The 25,268-nt window shown below is 46.7% G+C and overlaps 1 protein-coding gene across 1 annotated transcript in view; it reads right to left on the bottom strand.

Annotated features, from left to right (window-relative positions):
- The window catches only part of TOP1 (DNA topoisomerase I), an 81,867-nt gene that overhangs the window by 8,625 nt on the left and 47,974 nt on the right, over positions 1-25,268 (bottom strand). The window contains exons 7-18 of the mRNA XM_082271219.1: positions 24,563-24,635; positions 23,791-23,888; positions 22,851-22,966; positions 14,368-14,489; positions 14,165-14,287; positions 13,717-13,904; positions 13,158-13,302; positions 4,788-4,931; positions 3,491-3,676; positions 3,314-3,382; positions 2,647-2,761; positions 10-137 (exon numbers count right to left, since the gene is read on the bottom strand). Coding sequence (XP_082127345.1) covers positions 10-137; positions 2,647-2,761; positions 3,314-3,382; positions 3,491-3,676; positions 4,788-4,931; positions 13,158-13,302; positions 13,717-13,904; positions 14,165-14,287; positions 14,368-14,489; positions 22,851-22,966; positions 23,791-23,888; positions 24,563-24,635 — 1,507 coding nt within the window. The remainder of the gene's footprint in view (positions 1-9; positions 138-2,646; positions 2,762-3,313; positions 3,383-3,490; positions 3,677-4,787; positions 4,932-13,157; positions 13,303-13,716; positions 13,905-14,164; positions 14,288-14,367; positions 14,490-22,850; positions 22,967-23,790; positions 23,889-24,562; positions 24,636-25,268) is intronic.

Below are 25,268 nucleotides of genomic sequence, written 5' to 3'. Positions count from 1 at the left end.
GGTACTTACCTTGGTCTGCAAGGTCATCATAGATTTCTCAAAGGTTTTAGGAGGAGCACGCTGATGGTTACATAATATAGCCACAGCTCTGTTGGCACGGTTGTAAGACAAGATTTTGGCAGCGACATTATCATCGCCTGTTAAAATAAATGAAAATATATTTATAAACATTTCAATAGATAAATACATAAAAAAAATGCTGACAGCAAAACATCATTACTATTACATTTTTATTTTTTTAGGGAATATCTAAATCTTAGATCAGTACGAAACGTCAAAGCCCAAGCATAGCCCTTGGCCAATGTACCACTTTAAGCTAGGCCAAACTACAGAGTGCTCATATATAGGTTTCAATTTCTTACACGTGGACTAGGTAGTATTGCATAACAGATCGACGAAGGCACAACCGCTGAAACACCTCCGGATGAAGGGACCATTCCCCTGCATCCAAGGCCTGGCGACTGAGGCAATCCACCTGCCAATTTCCCACACCTGGAAAGAACAGCGGAGAGAGCTGGAACAAGGCGCTCTGCCCAATGAAGAATGTCTGTCACTTCCAAGATTGCAAGGACACCCTTGGTGAATGACATAAGCCATGGTCGTGGCTTACTCCGATGGACAGATGCAGGTGCCCGGTCCAGTGGACTAGGCAAAGCTCAGCTCCAGGACATTGATTGGTAACCTGGATCCTCCAGGGACCATACTGCCTAAGCAGAGAACCTGCAAAGGACTCCTGCCCACTCGGACAGGCTTTCATCCGCGGTGACAATTATCCAGTAAAAAAAAAGAAAGAAGGATTCCAGATCAGGACTCCCTGGTCACCTGGCTCAGCCGGATCCGAATGTCCAGAGAGAAGGATTGCCTTCTGGGGGATCCTCGAGAGGGATTGAGCGAAAGGGACTGTCTTGAAAGACGACACCATCAGTCCCAGGACTTGCATGCAGATCCGAAGGGATGACCATGTGCTGAACAGTTTGAAGTTCCAAAAGTTTTCCCCAGAGGGAGAAACACCCTGAGGATGAGTCAAAAAGTCAGGTACAGATAGTCCAGTCTTACAAAATGGACCAGGGATGACTTCTGAAGGTTCAGAACCCACCCCAAACTCCTCCAGAGTTCTCATGGAGACTTCCAAATTTGTCGTCAGCACCGAAGGGAACTCCACACAGAAGCAGATTGGCCAGGAATCCAGGACTGATACACCCCGCTGCTGCAACAGCGCCAGGACTGAAGCCAATACCTTTGTGAAGACCTGAGGAACAGAAGCGAGACCAAGGGGTAACACCACAAAACCGATAGAGATCCTTCTCCACGGCAAAAACTGAGAACCCGTTGGCGTCTTGCACATAACGGGATGTGAAGGTAGGCATCTGATGTCTATGGAGGCCAGGAATCCCCCTGATGAAGGGAAGCCACCATTGCACGAACCAATACCATCTTGAATTTTTGATCCGCACGGAACCATCAATGGCCAGTAGGTCCAGCCTTGTTGAACTAGAGGCTGAACTGCTCCATAGAGCGCCTGCAAGCGATCAGGGGACAGCCCTAATTGGAAGGGAAAAACTTACCGGAAAAAATGGATCGAAACTTGATCTTGCAACTGGACCGCATGACCTGGGATCCAGGCCAGCCGCAGGTCCGAGAACCGGCAAAGACGTTCCCCACCCCATATATGGGTGAGGATGCACCTCCAGGCTTAGTAGGCCTTGTCTGCAGGTCTGGAAAAAAAACGCTCCTTCGCCAGACCAGGGTCGTTTGGAACCATTTGAAGGACTTTGCCAAATCGACTTTGTGAGCCGAAAAAAAGGGACCAAGTCTGCGAAGAAGGCCCTTACCCTTGTTAGCCTGTGGAAGAAAAGCACTCTCCCCCTCCCCCGTGAGATAATGTCATCCAGGGCAGCGCGATCCCCCTGAAAAGGGAGATTCATTAAGGCCTTCTTAGAAGTTTGATCCCATCGTCGAAACTGACAGGTGACCCAATAAAGGAGCCGTGCCCAGCGCGGCATCGCAAACAAAATTGCAGCCCCTGCGCCAGCTGGTCCACAGCTCCCCCAGGGCAGGAGGGACTTGCTCCTCACCAAGTCACTGCGTTGGAACTCCGCCCATCAGGCAGAGTCTGCGTGGCAAGGGCAATCAAACACTGTTCCCAGTGCAGACCCCGCCAAGAAGTACAGATCGTGGGCCACAGCCCACGCCATCCTATCCTCCAGGTCCTTAAAGGACAGCTTCCTCCACCAGAACAACGGTAGTCCTATTCAGCCTAGAGACCGGTAGGTCCACCGTAGGCGGTACAGTCCACCTCAGAGACTCCTTAAAAGTGTAGGGAGGCCCGCGTCTGTGGCGGCTGAGTCAGACTCAGAACACGAGACATGAGATGAGGCACGGCTTAAGTGGAGAAACGTTTTAGCGCACCTCACTCTCTCAAGGCCACCTCTACCCGGGACCCAAATGCTTCCCAAACTGCCAAAAATGCATTGATGGACAGTGGGGATTGGGAAAGGCCCTGGGGCCTCTGAGGGGTTAAGGTGGAGACATGGTCTGCAGGGTCCATACTGAGCCAGAAGAACCCTCCAGCAAAATTAGCAAAAAAAAAAAAAAGGACTTTTTTTTTTGCAAAGAGCCAAGAATTGCCACCAGAAAAAGACTTACCGTTGGTGAGCTCCTTCAGTTGCTGCTGTAGGGTAATAGAGGCGTTGTACGTTCTGAACACTTTGGCCGTCAGTCCATCCATCAGATCCTGAAGGTGTTTATTTAAAATACTTGTCTGGGGAATAAATAAAAAGGCATTACTTATCATAAAGGCCACTTAAAAAGGAGGGGGGGAAAAAACAAAGAAATGTAGGAGTTCTGTCCTGCAGGCACCCAAGTCCGCATACAATTTCAGTTCTCTCCACAGACTTCCAGAACAGTCAGTTTTCACAGGCTACTATCCAACTGTAGCTGGTAGTGGGGAAACAATGTACTGTCTACTGTCTTTAGCCACTGATGAGCAGACTTAAGTTTCAGGATACAGGATGGGATGTCTTTGGAAATATGGTGGGTTGACAATAGGTGGCCTTAAAGTTAGCCATTAAAAAAACCACACCACTACAAGCATGTGGATGGAGGAATCTTCCCTGTTGGGATATTGTATTCTGTCAGCAGCACCTGCAGATGATTGACAAAGATTTTCCAACGTGTCCCTTCAACATGAGTTAAACAATCTCTTGACCAGGAATGGCCACACACTTAAATTCAGAAGGTTTCTGCTGTACTGGTTGAATTTCAACCAGTTTATGATAGCACGAGAATTGAAAAGCTATGAGAAGACACTTACATTGAGCCTATCAAACAAGTCATCCTCAGGTTGTTTGTTTTCCATGAAAAGTTGCAGATTCTTAAAAACCTGTGAAAAAAAGTGGAGGACAAAGATATCATTCAAGGATCTATACTATAGTTAATGCCAGGATCAATATACCCATGACTAAAGCAAGCACTCAAAATGGGAACGTACCCTTTTCTCCACAGGCACCTTGTTGTAGTAGCGGATGGAATCTTTACCAGGGAAGTCGAACTCGACCACAAACTCCTGACCATCCATCTCAGGGAAAAGTTTTATATGTTCCACTCTCAATGAGCAGCAGCCTACAGTGTCAGCCGTCTCTCCTTCCTCTTTTTCATTACCAGCTCTCAGAGCAAGCTATGTGAAAAAAAAAAAAGGCATTAGTATAAATCAGGCAATAAAAAAAAAGCACAATTTGTGCCAGCATTGTATTCCAGCATTCTGGGCAGCTGCACGATCTCATACCCACAGTTACTTCTCATTATCCAGATAAAAAAATATAGAATAATGCACTTGATTTTTAAGAGATAAATTCATCTTTGGGAGCACGTTACGCTCATTTAGGGTGTAACCTGTTCTATGCTCTAGCTCAGGGATTCCCAAACTACGGCCCTCCAGTTGTTGAGGAACTACAATTCCCATCATGCCTAGTCATGTATGTCAATGTCAGAGTTTTACAATGCCTCATGGGACGTGTAGTTCTGCAACAGCTGGAGGGCCGTAGTTTGGGAATCCCTGCTCTAGCTTTTTAGCAAAGATCTACCCATACGGAAGGTATGGACAGTCCGCTATACTGAGTCTGCAGGAGCCTAGCATTGCACCCATGATGTAATTATCACAGGTGAAATACTTTAGGCTTCTGTGGGGGAAAATAGGGTCCATTTTGTATTTTTTCCCCAAAATGTTAACTTTAATTCAAAGTCTAATAATGACCATACACATGACATCAAATTGTATCTATCTTGTTGAAACTGCAAAGTAATCAATACAGGTATAAGTAGAACTGATAGTGAAATTGCATTGATCGTAGCAGAATCTTTTTTTTTTTTTTTAATTAAACACAAGATTTTTGTAGCCCCCCCCCCCCCCCCTATTCATTCTATGTCAATTTTAATCACAATATATCTGATTGAAACTATCAATTTATTTGATGGAAAGTAGCTAGAAATTACAAAAAGTACCATGTGTATGGCCAGCTTTATGGAGCAACAGTTATGCTAAACAGAGAATGAGTCTGGGGGAAGAAACTCCCAATTGCAAAGACAATGTGAAAATGCAAACCTAGTACTGGTAGTGAACTAGAATGCCCAGCATTTTTTTTCCCAAACATATACCACTGTAGTGGACTTTTACAAGTCCCCCCCCCCCCCCCAAACACAAAAAAGATTGAGAGATAGGAGAACACTACAGTGGTGTTCTGCTCAATCAACTAAGGCTACCAAATGACTAACAACTACTTTAGCCTCACCTTGTCAATAAAGTACATTGCAACAGCTCTCTGTCTGGCTTTCATTTCTTTGGATTTCCAGTCTTCTTTGTAACAATTGCGGATCTTGTCAACACACATCTTCAGCCTGCGGGCTGTCTCATATTTTTGCCAGTCCTTCTCACCCTAAAAACAAGGACAAAACGAGAATTTCTGTGGAGGCAATTCACCAATTGTGATTTTGCACTTTACCCTGCCTATTCAGATATTTTGCTTTTAGTCAATTTCCAAGAAACCGGTGAAAGGTGACCCCCCACCATTCAAGGGGAATATGTCAGACCTCGTACTTTTACAGTGCAAGCATGCAGTTATTGAAATGAAAATCAGAGAAAACCTTTGCAAGGAACGACGGAGAGGGGCGAAAAACCACCTTATCTCTGAATCCATAGAAAAGAGAAGGGTGCACCGACCTAGCGCAAGATCACAATATATTTATTGGAAAATAACATGCCATAGATTATACTCACAAGCATATGCTGAAAGTAACAAAAAAAAAAAAAAAAAAGGCAGGTCCTTTTGCAATCAGGATACCTCCAAGACAAAGATGATTTTTGGTAAAGCAGGAAGACTGAAATACGTTCGTGGTGATGGGGCTGACACGTTTCCAGGGAGAACCCTCTTCATCAGAGCCATGATCACAAGTGACTTGCAAGAAATTTATATACACACACACACACACACACACACACACACGGATTATATCTCTCTCTCTCGATCACAGCAGGGTGGACAGGACCTCCACTATAGGTTGGCCCTGCCCCTCTAACATCATTAGCAAACAATTGGTAGCTTAAAATACAATCTAGTTGAATAGAAATGCATTATAAAAAAAAGTCACATTAGTAATAGCAAACAAACCAAAAAAAAAAAAAAAAATGTAAAGAAATATTATCACAATGAAAGACAATTACTCAGTTCCTCAACACTTTGCAGATGTGCATAATAGCAGTACTGAAGGCCTCAAAGTTTTCGGCATCGAAGCCATCAGTAATGATCTAGATCAGTGGTTCTGAACTCTGGTCCTCATGACCCACTAACAGGCCAGATTTTAAGTATCACCTTGGGGAGATACAGACTTCAATCACTGAGTAGCAAAATATATCACCTGTGATGCATTTCAGTTATCTTGCAAACCTGGGCTGTTAGTGGGTCCCGAGGCCCGGAGTTGAGAACCACGGATCTAGATAATGGTAGAAGACATCAGAAACTTTGCAGTAGAGAGGCATTTTGGGTCTCCACCCTAGGCTCCCTCACCCCCAAGGGGTTGAATGAGGAAATTGAGCTTCAGTTTCAGTCGGTGATGTCATTTCCTCTACCTTTTTGTGAAAGTAATATGCAGTTTAAAATTAGTGATCGATGATATTTTTTTTTTAATGCCGATACCGATATTTTGGTCATCGGATATCGGCCGATATTTTCGGACATGTAAAAAATTTATTTTTTTTTTCCACAGGTACTCCTTGTGGAGGGATCTGGGGGTCTAAAAGACCCTAAACGCCTCCTCAGCACTAAAGAGAATTCAAAACGCCAAGTTTGGCCGTTTTGAATGCTGTCAGTTTTTTGAATTGGTCATGACATCACTTCTGGGTTTTTTACATGGAGACCCAATCAGAGCCGAATGCGGCCTTGATCGGGTCTTCGGCGGCCGCGCAGGTAGGATGCCCGAGTCTCCCGGTGGGACAGGAGAGGAGGACGCCCCCTCCCGCTCCTTGCAATGACAGCCAAGCGGCTTCTCTGCCACATCGGTTGTCATTACAAGACAGCCGACCGTCGGCTATGGATGCCGGTACCGGGGTGATGCCTTTAGCTGCAGGCATCACTCCGGTACAAGCACGTTCCGAAATAATCAGCAATATCGGTAACCTCAGGGGCCGATTCCGATATAACGGGGAGAAATGCATATCAGTGGTGCCAATAATGGGTCGATCCCTAGTTCAAATCGCTCCCATCAAAACACTGGGGGTTCTCCTCTTTGATTTTAATATCGTTCACCAGCCTGTCTGGTGCCCTTCCTCTTTCAACAAGCTTGAGTGGCATGCATCCTGCCTTGTCCCTCTCAATTTTCTATTTTTGGTCTGGTCTTAGTGGATTAAGTCTATTGATTTAGTAATTCATCTTTACAATTTTTGTACATATATGGCAAGACATTCTTGCTGTGCAACATTCAAGTTTTGATTCAGGTCTATTTATACTACAATTAGGTTGAAACCAACGTATTCAGAGGCATTTTAGTCAGTTGTGGTGGACCCTTGTCTGCTTTGGGTGCTTCCTGGATCTCCCCCTGGGAATTTTATGATGGGGTGTCACCAGTATATATCTACTAATTTATATGCATTTTCCCCCTCCCTCCTTTTTTTCCCCCAGATCTGCACCAACAGGGGTGGTCCTATGGGGCCCCTAGCAGCTGTATGGTCTTTGCAAGTGACTGCCCACATACATTAAGACAATAGATGCTTCTACTAATTCGTTTGGTTCTAGCTTTTAGATTACTCCATTTTCTAATTAAGGTTTATATGGCATGCATTATTTAAAAATATATTTATACTTAGTTCTCTCTGAAATTACAGAGCGCCTGCGATCCTCCTATATAGGATTACAGGTCTCGATGTTCATTTCACAGTCCCTCCCCCATACAGTTAGAAAACACTCCCCGAGGCTCACACTTAACCCTTTGATCACCCCTGGGTTAACCCCTTCCCTGCCAGTGTCATTACAGTAACAGTGCATATTTTTAGCACTCATTACTGTAGTAATGCCACTGGTCCCCCCAAAAGTGTCAAAAATGTCAGTTAGGGGTCCGATCTGTCCGCCGCAATGTCGCAGTCCCGCTAAAAATCGCAGCTCGCCGCCAATGCTAGTAAAAAATACAAATTACAGTTTTTCCCTAGTTTGTAGACGCAATAACTTTTGCGCAAACCAATCAAGATACACTTATTACGATTTTTTTTTACCAAAAATATGTAGCAGAATACAAACTGGCTTTTTTGGGAATGTTGTATAGCAGAAAGTGAGAACATTTTTTTTTTTTCTGAATGGTCGCTCTTTGTTTATAGTGCAAGGAAAAAGGAAAACACGCACAGGTGATCAAATACCACCAAAAGAAATTTCTATTTTTGGGAAGAAAAAATGGATTTTTGTAAAATCTTACCGTAAAATCCTTTTCTCTTAGCTCATTGACAGACGTAGTCCTCGGTGATACAGCACCTTCGGGTTATGTTGCCTCCACAGGAGCAGGACTAGACAGGAAATTAAAAAGCTCTGGCCACACCCTAGGGGCAGTCCCAGAGGGTATATCCTCTCTCTCTCCGCCTCAGCAAATCAGGCGTGAAAAAGCAGTCTTTAGATATTTTAACCCAACCCAACTCAAAAAAACAGAGGGGCGGGGACTACGTCTGTCAATGAGCTAAGAGAAAAGGATTTTACGGTAAGATTTTACAAAAATCCATTTTTCTCTAGCGCTCATTGACAGACGTAGTCCTCGGTGATACAGCACCTTCGGGACGTCCCAGAGCAGTATCACAAATGAGGGGTGGGAAAATGAAAATCAAATCCCAATCTAGAAGGCCCAACCGGTGCCAACTAGAAGTTTACAATGCTCATCCTTAATGATGAGACTCAACAAAAAAAGAGAAAAATTTTTTTTTTTTTTTTTTTTCAAACAGAAAAAACCCTCGAGGTAGACCACCGGTCTCCTCAAATTGCGGCCTGCAAAACCTTGCGGCCAAATGAGGCATCCGCCGATGCCGTCACATCAATTTTATAGAACTTTGTAAAGGTATGTACCGACGACCAGGTGGCCACCTTACATACCTGGACCACTGACGCCTGATGGCGAAAGGCCCAGGAAGTACTGAGCGCTCGAGTGGAGTGCGCCCTAACAGGGAACGGAGGATTCTGACCCTTAATAGAATAAGCATGTACCACCGTTTGTCTAATCCATTTAGCAATGGTCGCGGCAGATGCAGGCAAACCCTTTCTGGGGCCATCCGTGATCACAAAAAGTGAATCCGTCTTACGGAATGATTCCGTAGCTTTCAGGTATACCCTGATTGCCCGAACCACATCTAAGGAATGCAACGCATGTTCCCGATGATGCTTGGGCTGAGGACACAAGGAAGGTAGTACAATACCTTCATTCAGATGAAAATCTGAAACCACCTTAGGAAGAAAAGATGGCTTAGGATGAAGTACTACCTTATCCCTATGAATCACTAGGTATGGGGACTGGCATGATAATGCAGCCAGTTCTGACACCCTGCGAGCAGAAGTAATAGCCACCAAGAAGGCCACCATCTGGGATAAAGTAAGCAAGGGAATCTCCCTGATGTTTTCAAAGGGAGGTTTCTGTAGAACCGACAAAACCAAATTAAGATCCCATGGCCGTAAGGGCGCGCGGACTGGTGGAGCCAGGTGCCGCACCCCCTGAATGAATTTCCGCACCAAGGACTTGGTAGCTAAAGGCTTCTGAAAGAAGATTGCTAATGCTGAAACTTGACCCTTGATGGTGCTCAAGGCTAGCTTCTGCTCAACCCCTTGTTGCAAAAAGGCCAATATTCGAGTCACCAAATAGGTACGTGGAGGAAATCCTAAAGATTCGCACCACGCAATATAAGTCTTCCATGTGTGATAATAGACCTTGCTGGAAGTCGCTTTCCTTGCTTTAATAAGGGTAGGAATGACTGAAGCTGACAAACCTCTGTCCTTCAGTACTTGGGTCTCAATGGCCAGGCCATTAAAACCAGCGACTGTAAAGCATGATGGTAAATTGGTCCTTGAGACCACAGACACTCCCTGAGACGAAGTTCCCACGGAACGTCTGCGACTAGCATGTCCAAGACGGCCAGGCCGGCTTGAGGAGGCCAGCCTAGAATTTCTAGGACCACTGGCGCTGATAGAATCTGAACCAGGCGTCCCTAGAGGTATCTGGCCCTGACCATCCGAGAAAGTCTGGTCGTTTTCTGTTCCCACACATTTATCAGATACCTGATTGTTATCAGGAAGGGTGATCTTTTCTGGTTGAACCTCAGGGACCGAAGTCACCCGACTAGAGGCTACTTGGCCTATCTGGTCAACCAGATCCGATTCCTGTGAGGTATAGGGACTAATCTTAGGAAAAGGTAAAGGAAAAGATCTATTCAGGGAACGGTAACTACCGCTTCCTGTAGTACTTAAATGTTGGAAGGGAAGAATCGCACCGGTAGTAGTGGTTGATGCTCAATCTAATGTCCTGAATACCGGTGAAAACGTCCCCCCACCCTGAAACCAGGTGGGGGCGCACCTTCAGGCTGTGTACTCCTTTGCTTCGGGTTTGGCTGGGTTGGTCCTCTGCTTGTCCGACCAGCCCTTCTTGAACCCTCCTGGAGGAGTCTTGCCTTTCCCGCTTGTACCAGCCGGGCGCCCTTTATGGGCGGTAAAGAAAGGTCCTCGCTTGTTGCGAGGTCCCTTAGCTTTAGCAGCCTGTGGCAAAAAAGTGCTCTTGCCCCCAGTGGCATCCTTAATGATTTCATCTAGGTTGGCCCCAAATAGACGATTCCCCTGAAAAGGGAGATTTGTCAAGGTCTTTTTGGAACCTAGGTCAGCTGACCAGCATTTTAACCACAGCACACGTCTGAGGATGACCGATGACATAGATGCATGCCCTAATAAGGGAGTAGTGTCCAAGGCTGCGTCACAGATAAACTGTAGCCCTTGTATAATCTGTTCCATCAAATCAGATGTCTCCTGGGGAATATCTTTTCCCCTAAGGTCTTGGCGTACCATTCTCGCCCATTCCGTAAGTGTCTGGGAAACTAGACCAATAACAATTACTGGTCTAAATGCTGACCCTATCAGAGAGAAGATGGTGCGGGACTCTGCTTCCATCTTTCGATCCACCGGATCCTTAAAGGACGAAGTGTCCTCTACTGGGATAACCGTGGCCTTATTCAGCCTGGAAATAGGTGGATCCACCACTGGTGGTACCGTCCATTTCTTAATGATGGATTCCTCAAACGGATAGCGTCTAGCAATACGCTTGGAAATAGTAAAAAGGTACGTTTAGAAACACTTGGGTACAGGAAAAACCTTCACCGTTTTGATGGGCTTATTAGTACCAAAAGGAATCTCTGTTTCAGTTGCCTCTGCCGGTAAAGCCTCAAGTTTTAAGGTTTCCTGCACTGCCACAACTAGTGCGTCCACCAATGCTTCTTCCTGAATTATAGCGGGAGAAGAAACGTCCTCCTCACTGTCTGAGGGGGCTTTACCTGAGACAACAGCCCTTGCAGAGGAACCTGCAACTGCAGTGACCATCTCTGAATCTGAGTCAGAGGTGTCAGATAGTATAGGGGTAGGCGGGGGTCGCTTCCTTGACCCCCGTCCCTGACAGGCCGCCTCCACCCGAGCCACCATAGACTCCAAGATTGCTGTAAATGACTCTACACTCTGTGCACCGGCGGGTCCCGTGGCCCCCTCGAGGGAAACAGGTGGGGGAATATGTGTGGCAGGGTCCATGATAATTCCAGTCACGTCCTGGATAATATAATTCAAAAATAAAAAACTTTTTTTTTTTTTTTTTTTTCAGACCCCCAGCGCCACAAAAAGCCCCTTAGTGTTACCTGCTAGGGATCCCTATCGATCGAGAGAGAGAGAGATAGACCCCCAGGCTCACCACTTGATGCTCAGAGTCTAACTGCAACAGGTTACAGCGCTGTCTTGACAAACAGGAAGTCTTTTGGCTGGCTGCCCAGGAAGAAAGGAGGCGGCTCCGCCCCTCTGCACGCCTTCCGGCGCCTCCCCTAGCTCCACGAGGTGTTTGGATCACCTCAAACATGGCCGCCCCCATGCTGGAGACACGAGGCTACGCCAAAATGGCGGCTCGTGCGATCTAGCAAAAAAAAATGGCGGCGGCCTGTACTGAATAGCGGTGTGCTGCAGGGCACACAACACTCTCTCTGCATGGGGATTTGGCGTGGTTGGCGGTACCGGCCCTGGCGGACCGCATGGCCATTCGGGAGGCCTGCTAATAGCTGGAGATCTGATTAGGAAGGCAGTCTACATGTCCATGGCTTCTGACTGGTAGGTAGCTTATTCTTATCACCGTATGATTCCCAGAATGCCACTGATTACAATCTTTTTAACATGTATACAATTAGATTGTTAGCTCCCAAACCAAGCCTCCTGGCTTTTTGCACATAAAATCACACTCAAAGTAGGAGGATCTGTGTCATTTATAGGATAGAGAGGGACTCTATCTTACCATACAGAGAGGGGCCCGCGTTCACCACAAGACCCGTCAGGGGGAAAAGGGGGAACATACTACTCACCATACCGGAACCAGGCGGGCACCAACTCCTGAAAGTACCCCTCTCCACCGGGGCGGGAGGGCTGTCGACCGATATGGACGCCGTGACTCATGGTCTTTGGCGTTTCAGCGAGACGTTTAACTCGCGGGGTCAGTCCTTTAATGGGACTTTGTCGCGGCCGACCCAGCGCGGAGCTATGGCCTGCACGCGCTCGTAGGCTGAACTGGGGTGACCACCGGATCTCAACATCCAGCCCGTCGCCCAGTTCAGCTTTCTTGCTTGAAGAGCTCACAGGAACACTGGAGAAAAAAAGCTGTCTAAAAAATCTTTTAAGAAAAAAATCTTGCTAGGACCTAAGATCCCAGCAAGGTATCTAGGTCCTTACTCCTAACTAGACAGAAAATAACTGATTTGCTGAGGCAGAGAGAGAGAGGATATACCCTCTGGGACTGCCCCTAGGGTGTGGCCAGAGCTTTTTAATTTCCTGTCTAGTCCTGCTCCTGTGGAGGCAACATAACCCGAAGGTGCTGTATCACCGAGGACTACGTCTGTCAATGAGCGCTAGAGAAAGGACAATTTTTTTTCTTTTATTGGTACAGCGTCGCACGACTGCGCAATTGTCCGTTAAAGTAACTAAGTGCTGAATCGCAAAAAATGGCCTGGTCATTGGAGGCAAATCCTTCCAGCTCAGAAGTGGTTGTAAAGACAGACGATTTTTCAGGAGAGAGGAGCTCACCTTCAATTGCCACTCCATTGTACGTGCTCCCACCTCTCCCCAGCAGCAGACACTCACTGACACAGGGGAGCCTCTGCTTTTGCATCACTTAACCAGACCAAAGGATATTCATGAAATGTATTTACACACCTCCAACCATATACACCATAGGTAGGAGGAGGGGAAAGCAGCAATTTTAAGCAAACTTCTATGTAACTGAAGTTTCCACTTTAAAGGCCAACTCCATTATTAGGGACAACAGGTGACATAGTACTAAGTGGTCCCCACCACCAGACCAAGATAGTTCTTGGTTGAATTTTATGGGCTTTGAGTCTTCAACATTACTAAAACTCTTACCTTAATACGGGAACTAGGATTCAACATAATGTATTTGATAGATCCTTGGATGTTTTCTGTCCAGGAGACAAGCCATGTAACTTTATTGTCATGTCTTACTTCCTTCCACTTGTGTCCAGGGGGAGCAGCGGGAATCTTGGAGTCTCTGGATAAAAAATACACAGAAAGAGGTTACGACACCACCATACTGATATACTGCTGTAAGCTTTCAGAGGAAGAAAGAAAAAAAATGTATGCATGAAAAAAAAAAAAAAAAACGGTTGTAATTCTAGTTGACAGGAAAATAGTCAAGACTAATCTGCAGTTGAGAAACCGTGCTAATCTGCAGTAAGTACACATCCGAACCATTTTTGGGGTACACTGCCTGGCCTCGGAGTACCTGCCCTGCTGTCCTGATTGGACACTGAGAAAGTTGCTCCTTAATGGATTATACCCCTTCTGCTTATTAATTCCAGTAGTGCAAACTAGGATTATATTTTGAAAATTTCTTTAGAAATGAAGATTGTTGCAAAAAAAAAAAAAAAAAAAAAAAAAAAAAAAAAAAAAAACAACAACTTACTTGCTGCAATTAATGATGATGTTTTCAGGATTGATCCTCCTCTTAAGCTTTCCCATTTTGGGATGATTTCCTCTGCCTCTGAACAAGCCCGGAGGTTCTATCCTGAAATTGGCAATTCTTTCTTTGTGGTTGTCCATGATACAGAAGCCATATTCCTGTACCAACCTCTCATTCTCCTCTTTGATTTTCTAAGCAAAAGGGAAAAAGCAAAGATGTTTGAGCTTTGCAACAGAGAGCCAGATTACAAAGTGCCAGCAGAGTAATGAAACATTTTACAAACTTAAAACAAGCAATGCCGATGGAAAAAAAAAAAAAACAAATTCTGGCATTTTGAAGTAGAACACGGAACATGACCGGAATTCTATAGTAACCCAAAATAATAAAAACATTCTGGCATTTTGAAGTAGAACACGGAACATGACGGGAATTCTATAGTAACCCAAAATACCTGTTTCTCCTCCTTGGTCATTTGCTTCCTGGCCTCAGACTGAGCTTTGAAGTACGTGCTCAAATGAGTGAAGTCACACTTGTTCAGATTAGTAATGAGACTTTGTTCCTCCGATGTCATTTCCTATAGAAGGCAGAATACTGGTGAGACAACAAGCTTACAATTCATAAAAAATTTCCCTAGTGAAGAGCAATCATGGTCACCTTCTTCCAGTCTTTATAAAAGTTTTTCCTGAAGACATCTTTTGTAGTGTATTCGTGATCCAACATTTTTGCAAAGAAAGTGGCTACTTCCTCTGCTTTGGGGCTGAGCTTGACGTGTTTACCTAAAGTGAACATAAAAGTTGCCCAGAATTAATGGTCACAAGTGCAAAACTGCAGAGTTTACTTTAAATGGTCAACTATCCGACAGAAGAAAAAAAAAAAAAAAGGGGGGGGGGGGGGAAGGTATTCTGGCAACTGTATGGGGTTATACCTGTGGTGATCATAGTCCATGCATGTATTTTATTTATATTTTTCTCCACATTTAAATGCAGACCAAGCTGTCCAGTAGAAATGACAGGTACAGAGGTTGAGACACAAAACACTGCTAGGGGGTGCCAACAATTCAATTCACATGTTTAAAAAAAGCCACGTGAGAAGTAGAATGGAATTAAAAGTATAAAGGTTAGAAAATTCTGGGAAATTTTACATTGTGTTTAGAGTGCTAAAGCAGAAGTAAAGAAACATGTTTGCATCAAAAAAATGTTTCTAAAGCAAACTTTTTTCATCTGCATATAGTAGAAAGGTTTAGGACCTCTTTTTTTTTGCCGTCTCTACAGCATCCAACCAAAAAACGGAATTTTTGTAAAATCTTACCTGTAAAATTCCTTTCTCTGAGTCCTCCGACAGTCGCCGCCTCTTCATATTCGTCACATATGGGGGTATTAGACTTTGCTCCGAAGGAGTAGCTAGGCAACAGAATATGTTAACAATAAAGCTTTAACATATCCCACCCTCAAGGGGTGGTCCCCTCAGTCAATACCCTCCTACTTCCTGCAACCATATCTCAGTTTTAGTGGAATAGCAGTAGAGTATACATTCAAACCCCAAAAGAGGGGCGGGGGCGGCGACTGTCGGAGGACTCAGAGAAAGGAATTTTACAGGTAAGATTTTACAAAAATTCCGTTTTCTCTTACGTCCTCCGACAGTCGCCGCCTCTTCATATTCGTCACATATGGGGACGTCCCAAAGCAGTGCAAACATGAGGGGTGGGAAACGCATCCGCGCCGAAAGGCAACGCAGTCTCCACATCAAAGAAAGGAACCTTACCAAAGGAAGGAAACCAGCTGGGCAACAGCAAAATAAGTGCTCAACAGGAGCAACAACCCAGGAAAAGACAAAAAAACCAGGGGATACAAAAAACTATCCCAACAGCCAGGAGTCCCCAACAAGGGACCCTATGGAACAGCCGCACTAAGAACCTTGCAGCCAAAGGAAGCATCCGCCGATGCCTGAACATCTACTTTGTAGAATTTTGTGAAAGTGTGTACGGTCGACCAAGTCGCCGCCTTACACACCTGGGCTACAGAAGCCCCATGACGGCAGGCCCAAGACGTACTCAGTGATCTAGTAGAGTGCGCCTTCACAGGCACAGGGGGAACCTTCCCCTGCAAGGCATAGGCCTGTTCAATGGTCTGCCTGATCCATTTGGCAATGGTAGAGGCGGAAGCCGCCATGCCCTTCCGAGGACCCTCTGGAAGAACAAGCAAGGAGTCAGTCTTACGAAAAGACTCAGTCGATTTAAGGTAAACCCTTATCGCCCGAACAACATCCAGAGAGTGCAATCTCACCTCCTTCGGATGTTTAGGCTTCGTGCACAACGAAGGCAAAATAATATCCTCGTTAAGATGGAATTCCGAAACTCGTTTCGGTAGAAAAGAAGGATTAGGTCGCAAGACCACCTTATCCAAATGAACAACCAGGTACGGAGACTTGCAGGACAAAGCCGCCAGTTCCGACACTCTGCGAGCCGAAGTGATCGCCACCAAAAAGGCGACCTTTTTGGACAACATAGACAACGAGATCTCCCTGATACGTTCAAAAGGAGCACGTTGTAACACAGATAGAACTAGATTCAAGTCCCAAGGGGGCAAAGGATCCCTCCTAGGAGGAACCAGATGCCGCACACCCTGAATAAAAGTGCCAACCAAGGAGTTGGAAGCCACGGGACGTTGAAACAGAACGGCCAGCGCCGACACCTGACCCTTAATCGTAGCCAGCGCCAAACGCTGATCGACACCCGTCTGAAGGAAAGACAGCACACGGGAAACCGAGTACGTGCGGGGTGAAAACCCCCTGGACTCACACCAGGCAAAATAGGCCTTCCAAGTACGGTAATAAACCTTCCCCGAGGAAGACTTCCTCGCGTTGATCAAAGTATGAACGACCTCTGGAGAGAGACCCTTCTCCTTCAGGACCTCGGTCTCAACAGCCAGGCCGTCAAAGCCAGCGACTGTAAAGCAGGATGGTAAATCGGTCCTTGAGACAGTAGATCGTCTCGAAGAGGCAGACGCCAAGGAGCGTCGACCGCCAGATTCACGAGGTCTGCGTACCAGGACCGGCGAGGCCAGTCCGGTGCCACAAGAATCAACGTGCTGCGTTCCGAGTGCAACCTGCGAAGGAACCTGGACAGCAACTGAATCGGTGGAAACGCGCACATCAGCCTGTACTGATGCCACGGGGCCACCAACGCGTCCGACGCGTCTGCCCGAGGGTCGCGCGTCCTTGCCACGAACCTCTTCACCTTGTAGTTGAGGCGAGACGCGAACAGGTCCACATCTGGAAGACCCCACTTCGCGCACAACATCTGGAAGACAGCCGGGTGGAGAGACCATTCCCCCTGATCCAGGGTCTGGCGACTCAGATAGTCCGCCTGCCAGTTCTCCACTCCCGGAATGTGAACCGCCGTTATCGCCGGGACATGAGTCTCGGCCCAAGACAGAATGTCGGCCACTTCTCGAGCCGCTCGGGCACTCCTGGTGCCCCCTTGGTGGTTGATGTAGGCCACCGCCGTGGCATTGTCCGTCTGCACCCGAACCGGGCAGCCCTGCAGCCGGTCCGTCCAGCGATGAAGACAGAGCCTTATCGCACGCAATTCCAGAATGTTGATCGGAAGGGAAGAGTCCCCCTCCGACCAGGTCCCCTGGGCGGACAGAACGCCCAGAACACCACCCCAGCCCGACAGGCTGGCATCCGTGGTGATTATCGTCCACGAGATCGGACGAAACGACTTGCCCCCGGACACCAACGGGGACTGGAGCCACCACAGAAGGTTTTCCCTGGTGCGATGACTCAACGAGATCTGAAGATCCAGAGATTGAGGTCGCCCGTCCCACCTGGACAGGATCTCCGCTTGGAGACCCCGCGTGTGAAACTGCGCGAAAGGAATCGCCTCGAAGGCCGAGACCATCAATCCCAGACATCTCATACCCGTCCGCAGAGACGAGTGTGGAACGTCCCTGAGGGACCTGACTTCCTCCTGAAGAGTCCTGAGTTTGTCTTCCGGCAGGAAGACCTTCGCCTGCACCGAGTCCAGTATCATTCCCAGATAGGGGAGACGAACCGACGGACTCAGTGTCGACTTTGGAACATTTATCGTCCAACCGAACTCCTGCAGAGTTTGCATTGTGACAGACAGGTCCTTCTCCAGACCCTGTCTGGTCGCAGACCGAACCAGAATGTCGTCCAGATACCCCAGGACAGAAATGCCCTGGGCTCTCAATAATGCCAGAACCGGCGCAAGCACCTTGGTGAAGACCCGCGGAGCCGAGGCGAGCCCAAAGGGCAACGCCACAAACTGGTAGTGATCCTCCGCAATGGCAAATCGAAGGTACTTCTGATGACCCTCGAATATGGGGATGTGAAGGTACGCATCCTTCAAATCGATGGAGGCCATGAATTCCCCCGGAACCAGGGCAGCCACCACCGAGCGCAGGGATTCCATGCGGAACTTGCGAACTCGCACAGAGCGGTTCAGAGCTTTCAAGTCCAGAATCGGACGAACCTTGCCCTCCTTCCTGGGCACGGTGAACAGATTGGAATAAAACCCCCGAAATCTGTCCCGATGAGGCACCGGAACCACCACTCCCTGAGCCCTCAGGTCCCGCACCGCCAGGTGCAGATCCCGCAGGCGCTCTGGAGACAGTTGAAGATTTGAGGGAAAAAATCTGCTCTCCGGCCGAGAGAGAAACTCGATCTTGTAACCAGATCGAACGATTTCCAGAACCCATCTGTCCCTCACACGGGCCAACCAGGGCTGAAGAAAACCGAGCAAGCGTCCCCCCACCCCAAAACTGGGTGAGGGCGCCCCTTCAGGCCGAACTGTTATGGGCCGCAGGTCCGGATTGACCGGACTTCTGTTTCCCAGACCAGGGCTTCTTCTGAGAGCCTTGGCCCTTGAACGGTTTGCCCTTGTAGTGCGGCCGAAAGGCACGAAAGGACCCCTGAGGGGGCCGAAAATGAGCATGCTTCTTCCCAGAAGCCCCCTTAGCCTTGGGGAAATGGGGCAAGAGAGTGCTCTTACCCCCGGTAATCCCCTTAATCAACACATCCAGGGACTCCCCAAAAAGGCGAGACCCATCATAAGGCAGATTGGCTAAGGTTTTACGTGAAGATTGGTCCACCGACCAACATTTCAACCAAACCAGGCGGCGAGACAACACCGCCACGCTGTGCACACGCGCGGCCAACGGAATCAGGTCCAGGTCCGCATCACACAGATACATGACACCCTGGTGGATCTGATCCACCATATCCAGGGTCGCCGCCGAGGCCGAATCGGCCACTAGGACGCGCCTAAGCATCTGCGTCCAACTTGCGATCGCCTGGGCCGCCATGAGAGAAGCAAACAGAGCCTTAAGCATAGAACCCGTAACAGAATAAGTATGACGGGCAAGAGACTCCAGTCTCCTATCCGTGGCATCACGGAAAACAGGGGATCCCTCTGCAGGGATCGCAGTGGCTTTGTTCAAAACCGCAATAGCATGATCCACTGGCGGAGGCACACACCACCGTTCATCAGTGGCAGGCGAGAAAGGATAACGCAGCTTAAATTTACTTGGTACCGCAAAAGGCTTGCGCAAATCGCGCCATTGGTCCTTAACAGCGCGCTGAAAATCAGCATTGCAGGGAAAAACCTGCGGCGTCCTGCGTTTTCTCTGCGTCCCATAAGCCGCCAAGGCAGCTGGGGGACACACCTCGTCCTGCAAACGTAGCGTCTGCTTAATGGAAGCAATCAACTCATCCATGATTGCAAGCTCTTCAGGCGAGCCAGGGGGAGAATTATCAACCCCCTCAACTTCAGCCTCTACCTCAGACCCCACTAGATCAAGAGAGGAGCGGGACCCCGATAGGGGGGTCCCCGCCAGAACAGCCCCATCACCTTCACCCTCAGAATCAGAGGACAGAGCAACTCTGGGCCGTTTAGTAGATTGAGCAGCCACCAGCATTTGCACCTGTGCAGCAAGGCCAGCCACAATAGTGGCTAAATCCCCCCCTGGGGGGGAAACAGCGGTCCCCTGGCTTTCCACCAATACTGTGGGAAACTTGCCCTCCTGAGAATCCATTGCCCCTGTATGCCAGACAACCAAGGGTTAACTGCCCCCTTACAGCAAGCGCGGCAAGCGCAGCCCACCGCACCACACTCCGGCACAATGAGACCCCCACAGGGAATATACAGACTGAATACAGGCAATGGAACACAGGAATAGAAGGATAAAACCTGAGGAGACTCCGCTGCTGCTGCTGCCTCGATCGGTGCTTCCAGGAGAGAGGAAGTGATGCTGCCAGGGCGCTCTATGTAAGCCTATGGAGGCTACAAGAAAATGGCCGCCGTGCATGTAAACCATGTGGCCGGAGCGGGCGCCGGTAAAATGGCGTCGTTTGGCGCCGAAATCGCCGCTCCACAGTGCATAAAATCACACACAATATTATCCCATTATATGGATACATGTTAGATCGCCGCAGCGATCGCTGTATATGTCCCAACATGCCATTAAAAACATGCCCCACAGCACACAGCTCCTCACACTGCCCAGCCTGACATACTCAGTGTCATACAGCTCCCCCCCCCCTTGCAGCCCACAGCATGCAGCCGAGAGATAGGGAGACAAGCAGTGTGATTAAAGGCAGGTTACACAGTCCCAGACTGAGACCCCCCCCAGACAGACAGGTCCCCACATAGATACACTTACCTCACATGGCGTGGGGAACCCGCACAGGCGAACAAGCCGCTGCACATGAGGCAGGGAGAGTCGCAATTCAAGACGCACACAATGGCGGTTCAGAAACCGCACAGCGTCCGGTGAGGTAGCCACCTCACCAATCATCCCTGCACCGAACAGGGATGGGTCGTTCACTGTGCCAGGAGCGTTACCTGGCTGAACGCTCGATGGCAGACTGGGAAGCCACTGACCCACGACCTGCGACCAGGGGGATCAGCCCGAGACCCAGTCCGCATGATCCTCTTCGTCCGAAGAACGAACTAATGCTGACAAAAATAACAGCTAAGTAAAGGTAGAGAGAAAACTCAAACAAAATATCAAAAAGAAGAAAGAGTCTGGGACAAAAAGTCCCAGCACAGAGAGAGCCAGCCACTCCTGACAAGCTAGACATTAAAACTGAGATATGGTTGCAGGAAGTAGGAGGGTATTGACTGAGGGGACCACCCCTTGAGGGTGGGATATGTTAAAGCTTTATTGTTAACATATTCTGTTGCCTAGCTACTCCTTCGGAGCAAAGTCTAATACCCCCATATGTGACGAATATGAAGAGGCGGCGACTGTCGGAGGACGTAAGAGAAACTTATCTTAAAGGGAAAAAAAATGTTCAAGCGTTTAAACCATTCATTATTTTTGAAGAGGAAGCCTACATTTACATTGGAGGAGGATTTTTACAAGACTGCCTGTTTGTGGGTGTCTCCTTAGCTAGCCAGCTGCCAAGGAGACACTTGCGGGTGCAAGCGCACGGTCGGTGCTGCACGTATCCGTTGAAATATACCCTGCCCAATAAGCCATGCCTCTGCTCCCTCCTCCCAGCAATTTGACTGACATCAAAACTGCCCCCAATACCCTAGTTTCTATCCAGGAAGATCTATGAAATAGCGCAGATTGTGGAAGACCCAGCAACGGTAAAAACAGAACGCAGGTTTTGGGAACAGGGGAACAGAAATGTACCATGTTCACCTTAACAGCATTTAGTACATTTTTAAATGAAAATAGAAAATCAAATATCAAGGGGGAAAAAAAACAAAAAAGAAACTTAACAAATAGAAATTGGGACAGCAAGAATGCTAGTCCCACTTCTTAAACTAGTCCCACTTCTTAAACTAGTATACAATCAGTCAGCAGGGAAACTTTTTACTACCAGTTCTCTGCTTAAACCCTTTAAATAGAAAAATCCTTTAAGTTGGGGATAGAAAATGCTGAAGCACAAATTGGCAAGTCCAGGCATTCATAAGGTACATGCTCCTGGATAACAGTCTAACCAAGTTCCAAATCCAGTTACTATGCGGTGCAGAAGCCTTAATTACGGTACAAACCGCTTCCTTCATTGAGTGAGACAAATTCATTGTGTCTCACGTGCTTCACTTCCCAGACACTGCAGCTTACGGTGGAAGGGATTAAAGTAATAGAGGCACTGCCTTAAATCAAAGCAGGGAAAAGTGCGGCCAGGTGCTGAATGACAAGCTATAGGCTAAAAACATAAAAGCACAATACACTTTAGGGAGGGAACCTTTGATCAAAAATGGAGAAAGATCTGGGAGTCTTGGTGGAGGATAGACTAGGCAATAGCATGCAATGTCAAGCGGCAGCTGCCAAAGCCGGCAGAATATTAGCATGCATAAAGAAAGGGATGTATTCCAGAGATAAACCTATAATCCTTCCACTTTATAAAACTCTGGTCCGACCACATCTGGAGTATTCTGTCCAGTTCTGATCGCCAGTCCTCAGGAGGGATGTGTTGGAGCTGGAGAGAGTCCAGAGAAGGGCAACTAAACTGATTAGGGGATTGGAGGACCTTAACTATGGAGAGCGTCTGCAATCTCTTAATTTATTATCCCTGGAGAAGAGACGCTTGAGAGGGGACATGATAGCAATTTACAAATACCTCAATGGTGATCTTGGCATAGAAAAAAAAGCTATTCAGTCGCAAGGATTGCATGAGGACGCGAGGGCATACAATGTGATTAGAGGAGAAGCGTTTTAACCTCAGGCAACGTGGGGGGGGGGGGGGGGTTCTTTACTGTTAGGGCTACAAGATTGTGGAATTCTCTACCACAAGAGATAGTTTCTGCGGGAAGTATGGTGGCTTTCAAAAGACTCTTGGACATACATCTCAAGGATCAGAACATAAGGGGGTATGAGAGATGATTACGGTCACACACACCTACACAGGTTGAACTGGATGGACTATTGTCTTTATTCAACCTCAACTACTATGAATCAGCAGCGACAATGCCGATCCCTCCTCCCCAACCCCCACAACCCCAGAAATAGCTTCTCAAGCCACTGTAGTGAAAAGCAGAAAGCTGCATTAGATGATCAATGGCAGGGTCAACAGGTGTTTGTGGGACTTTTCCAGGGCACTTAAACAGCACATTTTTATTTTTTATAGGAGGCCATAGTTCTACTTTAATCAGGTCATACCATCATAGTAAAACTTCACATTGTCTGGGAGAGGTTCATAAGGTGGAGCAAACACAGGTCCTTTGTGTTCCAAAAAGGTCCACTTGACTCCGTCTGCATGACGTTCCTCCTCCCACCTACGAGGAAAAGCCAGTAGATGAGCTGCAATTAAACACTATGTATTGTATGGAGAAAAATAAATAAAAAAAAGGATTCTATACAGCAGAACTTGCACTTTAGGCAAGGCTTGTTTGCTTAACGTTTCCCTTCCTCTTCCTAAACTATGCATAAAAGTGCAAAAAGGAACCCCGGGGAGGGGGGCAAACATACTCTTCTCAGACTTTTATATTTCATAGTGCAAGGGGTGAAATCAGCCTCCTGACAATATCCCTGAAAAGTAGCCCAAATCTCAAAGATGCTGCAGCAAAGAGCAGCTCAACATTCACCGGGGCCTGATCAGTAGGATGATGTCACCCTCACTAAGGCTTTGCAGGAAAAGCAAGTATCATCAATTTAAACCCAAAAGGGTGTTTTTTTTTTTTTGGGCAATTTCATTCAGCATTTAAGAGAGGCCCCTTGAATAAGCAGACCTGGTCATCGAGGGTGTTTTAAGATCTGTGATCCTCCTTCTGCTTTACCAACACTCAAAACTTCCAAAAACACATACGAGAAATGTTTACTAGGATTTATGTCAAATCATTCGTGTGTGGAAGACAGCAAGGAGGGTGTTCAAGATTTACCAGGTAACAAAACAAAAAAATAATAATGAGGTAGACTGATGCAGCACAGCAATGTGTGAATGAAGAACTCAACAAACAGGTAAGTGATGCTCCATGTACACATTTAAAGAATTAAATGTGCATATAAATTATAAAAACACTACATAAATTGCATTTTTTTTATTCTACCAAACAATAAAAATAAAATTATGTAAAATGCAACATATATGACAAAACATTACCATTTCCACTTCTCCTCTTCCTCCTTTTTCACTTTTTTCTTCTTAACTTCACCGACCTGCCCTTTGTCTTTGTTCTTGGTTTTCTTAGGTTTTACATCCTAGAAACAAATATCAATAGGTTTTATACCAGCAATAGAAATCAATCTTTAGTTTTTGATAAAAACAGCCTCAGAAGCCAGCATATCAGACCAGACCACCACTCTGTATGAGATGATTTTTAATGTGGCTCTTAAAGATTTAAAGCAGGGGTGTCCAAACTATGGCCTTCCAGCTGTTCAGGAACTACAGTTCCCATCATGCCTAAATATATCTGTGAATGTCAGAGATTTGCAATGCCTCATGGGAATTGTAGTTCCTGGACAGCTGGAGGGCCATAGTTTGGAGACCCCTGATTTAAAGGATTCTGCAAAGTTTTGAAATTAAAGACCACGTTCTCAAACTGGGCATGAAAGAGGGATAAGATAAAAAAAAAAAAAAGGGGGGGGGGGGGGGGGGAGATTGTGTTGGTCCAGAGGTCTTTCTACAAATTACCACTGAATGTAGGGCTGGTTGAAAGGAGCCAATTCAGGATGTTTGGTTCACCAAATATAATGCAATTCATGCAACAAATAATGATAGCTGAGGCTCAAAGTTTTCAAGCCCTTTAAGCAGGAAATAGCCTCAAAAGGCTTTAAAAAAAAAAAAAAAAAAAAAAAAAAAAAACACCACTGGCTTCAGGAATTCTATTGTGAGTTCTCCACCCCCAAATAAAAAAAATAAAAAGCTATTTTACCTCCTCTTCCTGCTTTCGTTTTTTTGCCTTCTTACTATCTTCGGTTTTAATTTTTTTGGGCTTGTAATCGGAACTGTGGAAATAAAATGGAAAAGTTTAATAAAAATATTGAAGTATTACAGCAAGTTAAAAAGGAACACTAACCATACACTGTTGAATTTACATTGTCCCTTCTATTTCTGTATGTGGACGATGGCACTGCAATTATTTTATTATTTATTTTTAAACCCACATCCCGTACCCTTTTCCTAATCAATATATAGCTGTCACATGATCTAAATCTTTCCCAGCCTGTCTGCATAGAAACATAAGCAGGAGCAGCTTTTAGTCCTCAGCTGCTGGTCACATGTTAAAAAAGAAATGGGATTTTTGACTTCCCATAAAACCCATTTCTCCGATTTTCTTTGGTGGACACCGCTCCTGATATTCATAACCACCTTTGTGTTATACTGCCCCCTAGGGCAGTGGTCCTCAACCCTGGCCTACAGGGCCCACTAACAGGCCAGGTTTGCAAGATAACGGAAATACATCCCAGGTGATATCATTTGCTGCTCAGTGATTGCAGTACTCTAGTCTGCATCTCCCCAAGGGAATACTTAAAATCTGGCCTGTTAGTGGGCCCTGAGGACCGGAGTTGAGGACCACTGCCCTAGGGGACGACATTCGGGCAGAAAAAAAAATTCTGGCTACACCCATGGGCAGTCCC

The sequence above is a fragment of the Pelophylax lessonae genome, assembly GCF_965119305.1.
Source record: "Pelophylax lessonae genome assembly, chromosome: 11".
Taxonomy (NCBI): domain Eukaryota; kingdom Metazoa; phylum Chordata; class Amphibia; order Anura; family Ranidae; genus Pelophylax; species Pelophylax lessonae.
This window is presented reverse-complemented; position numbering and strand designations above follow the sequence as displayed.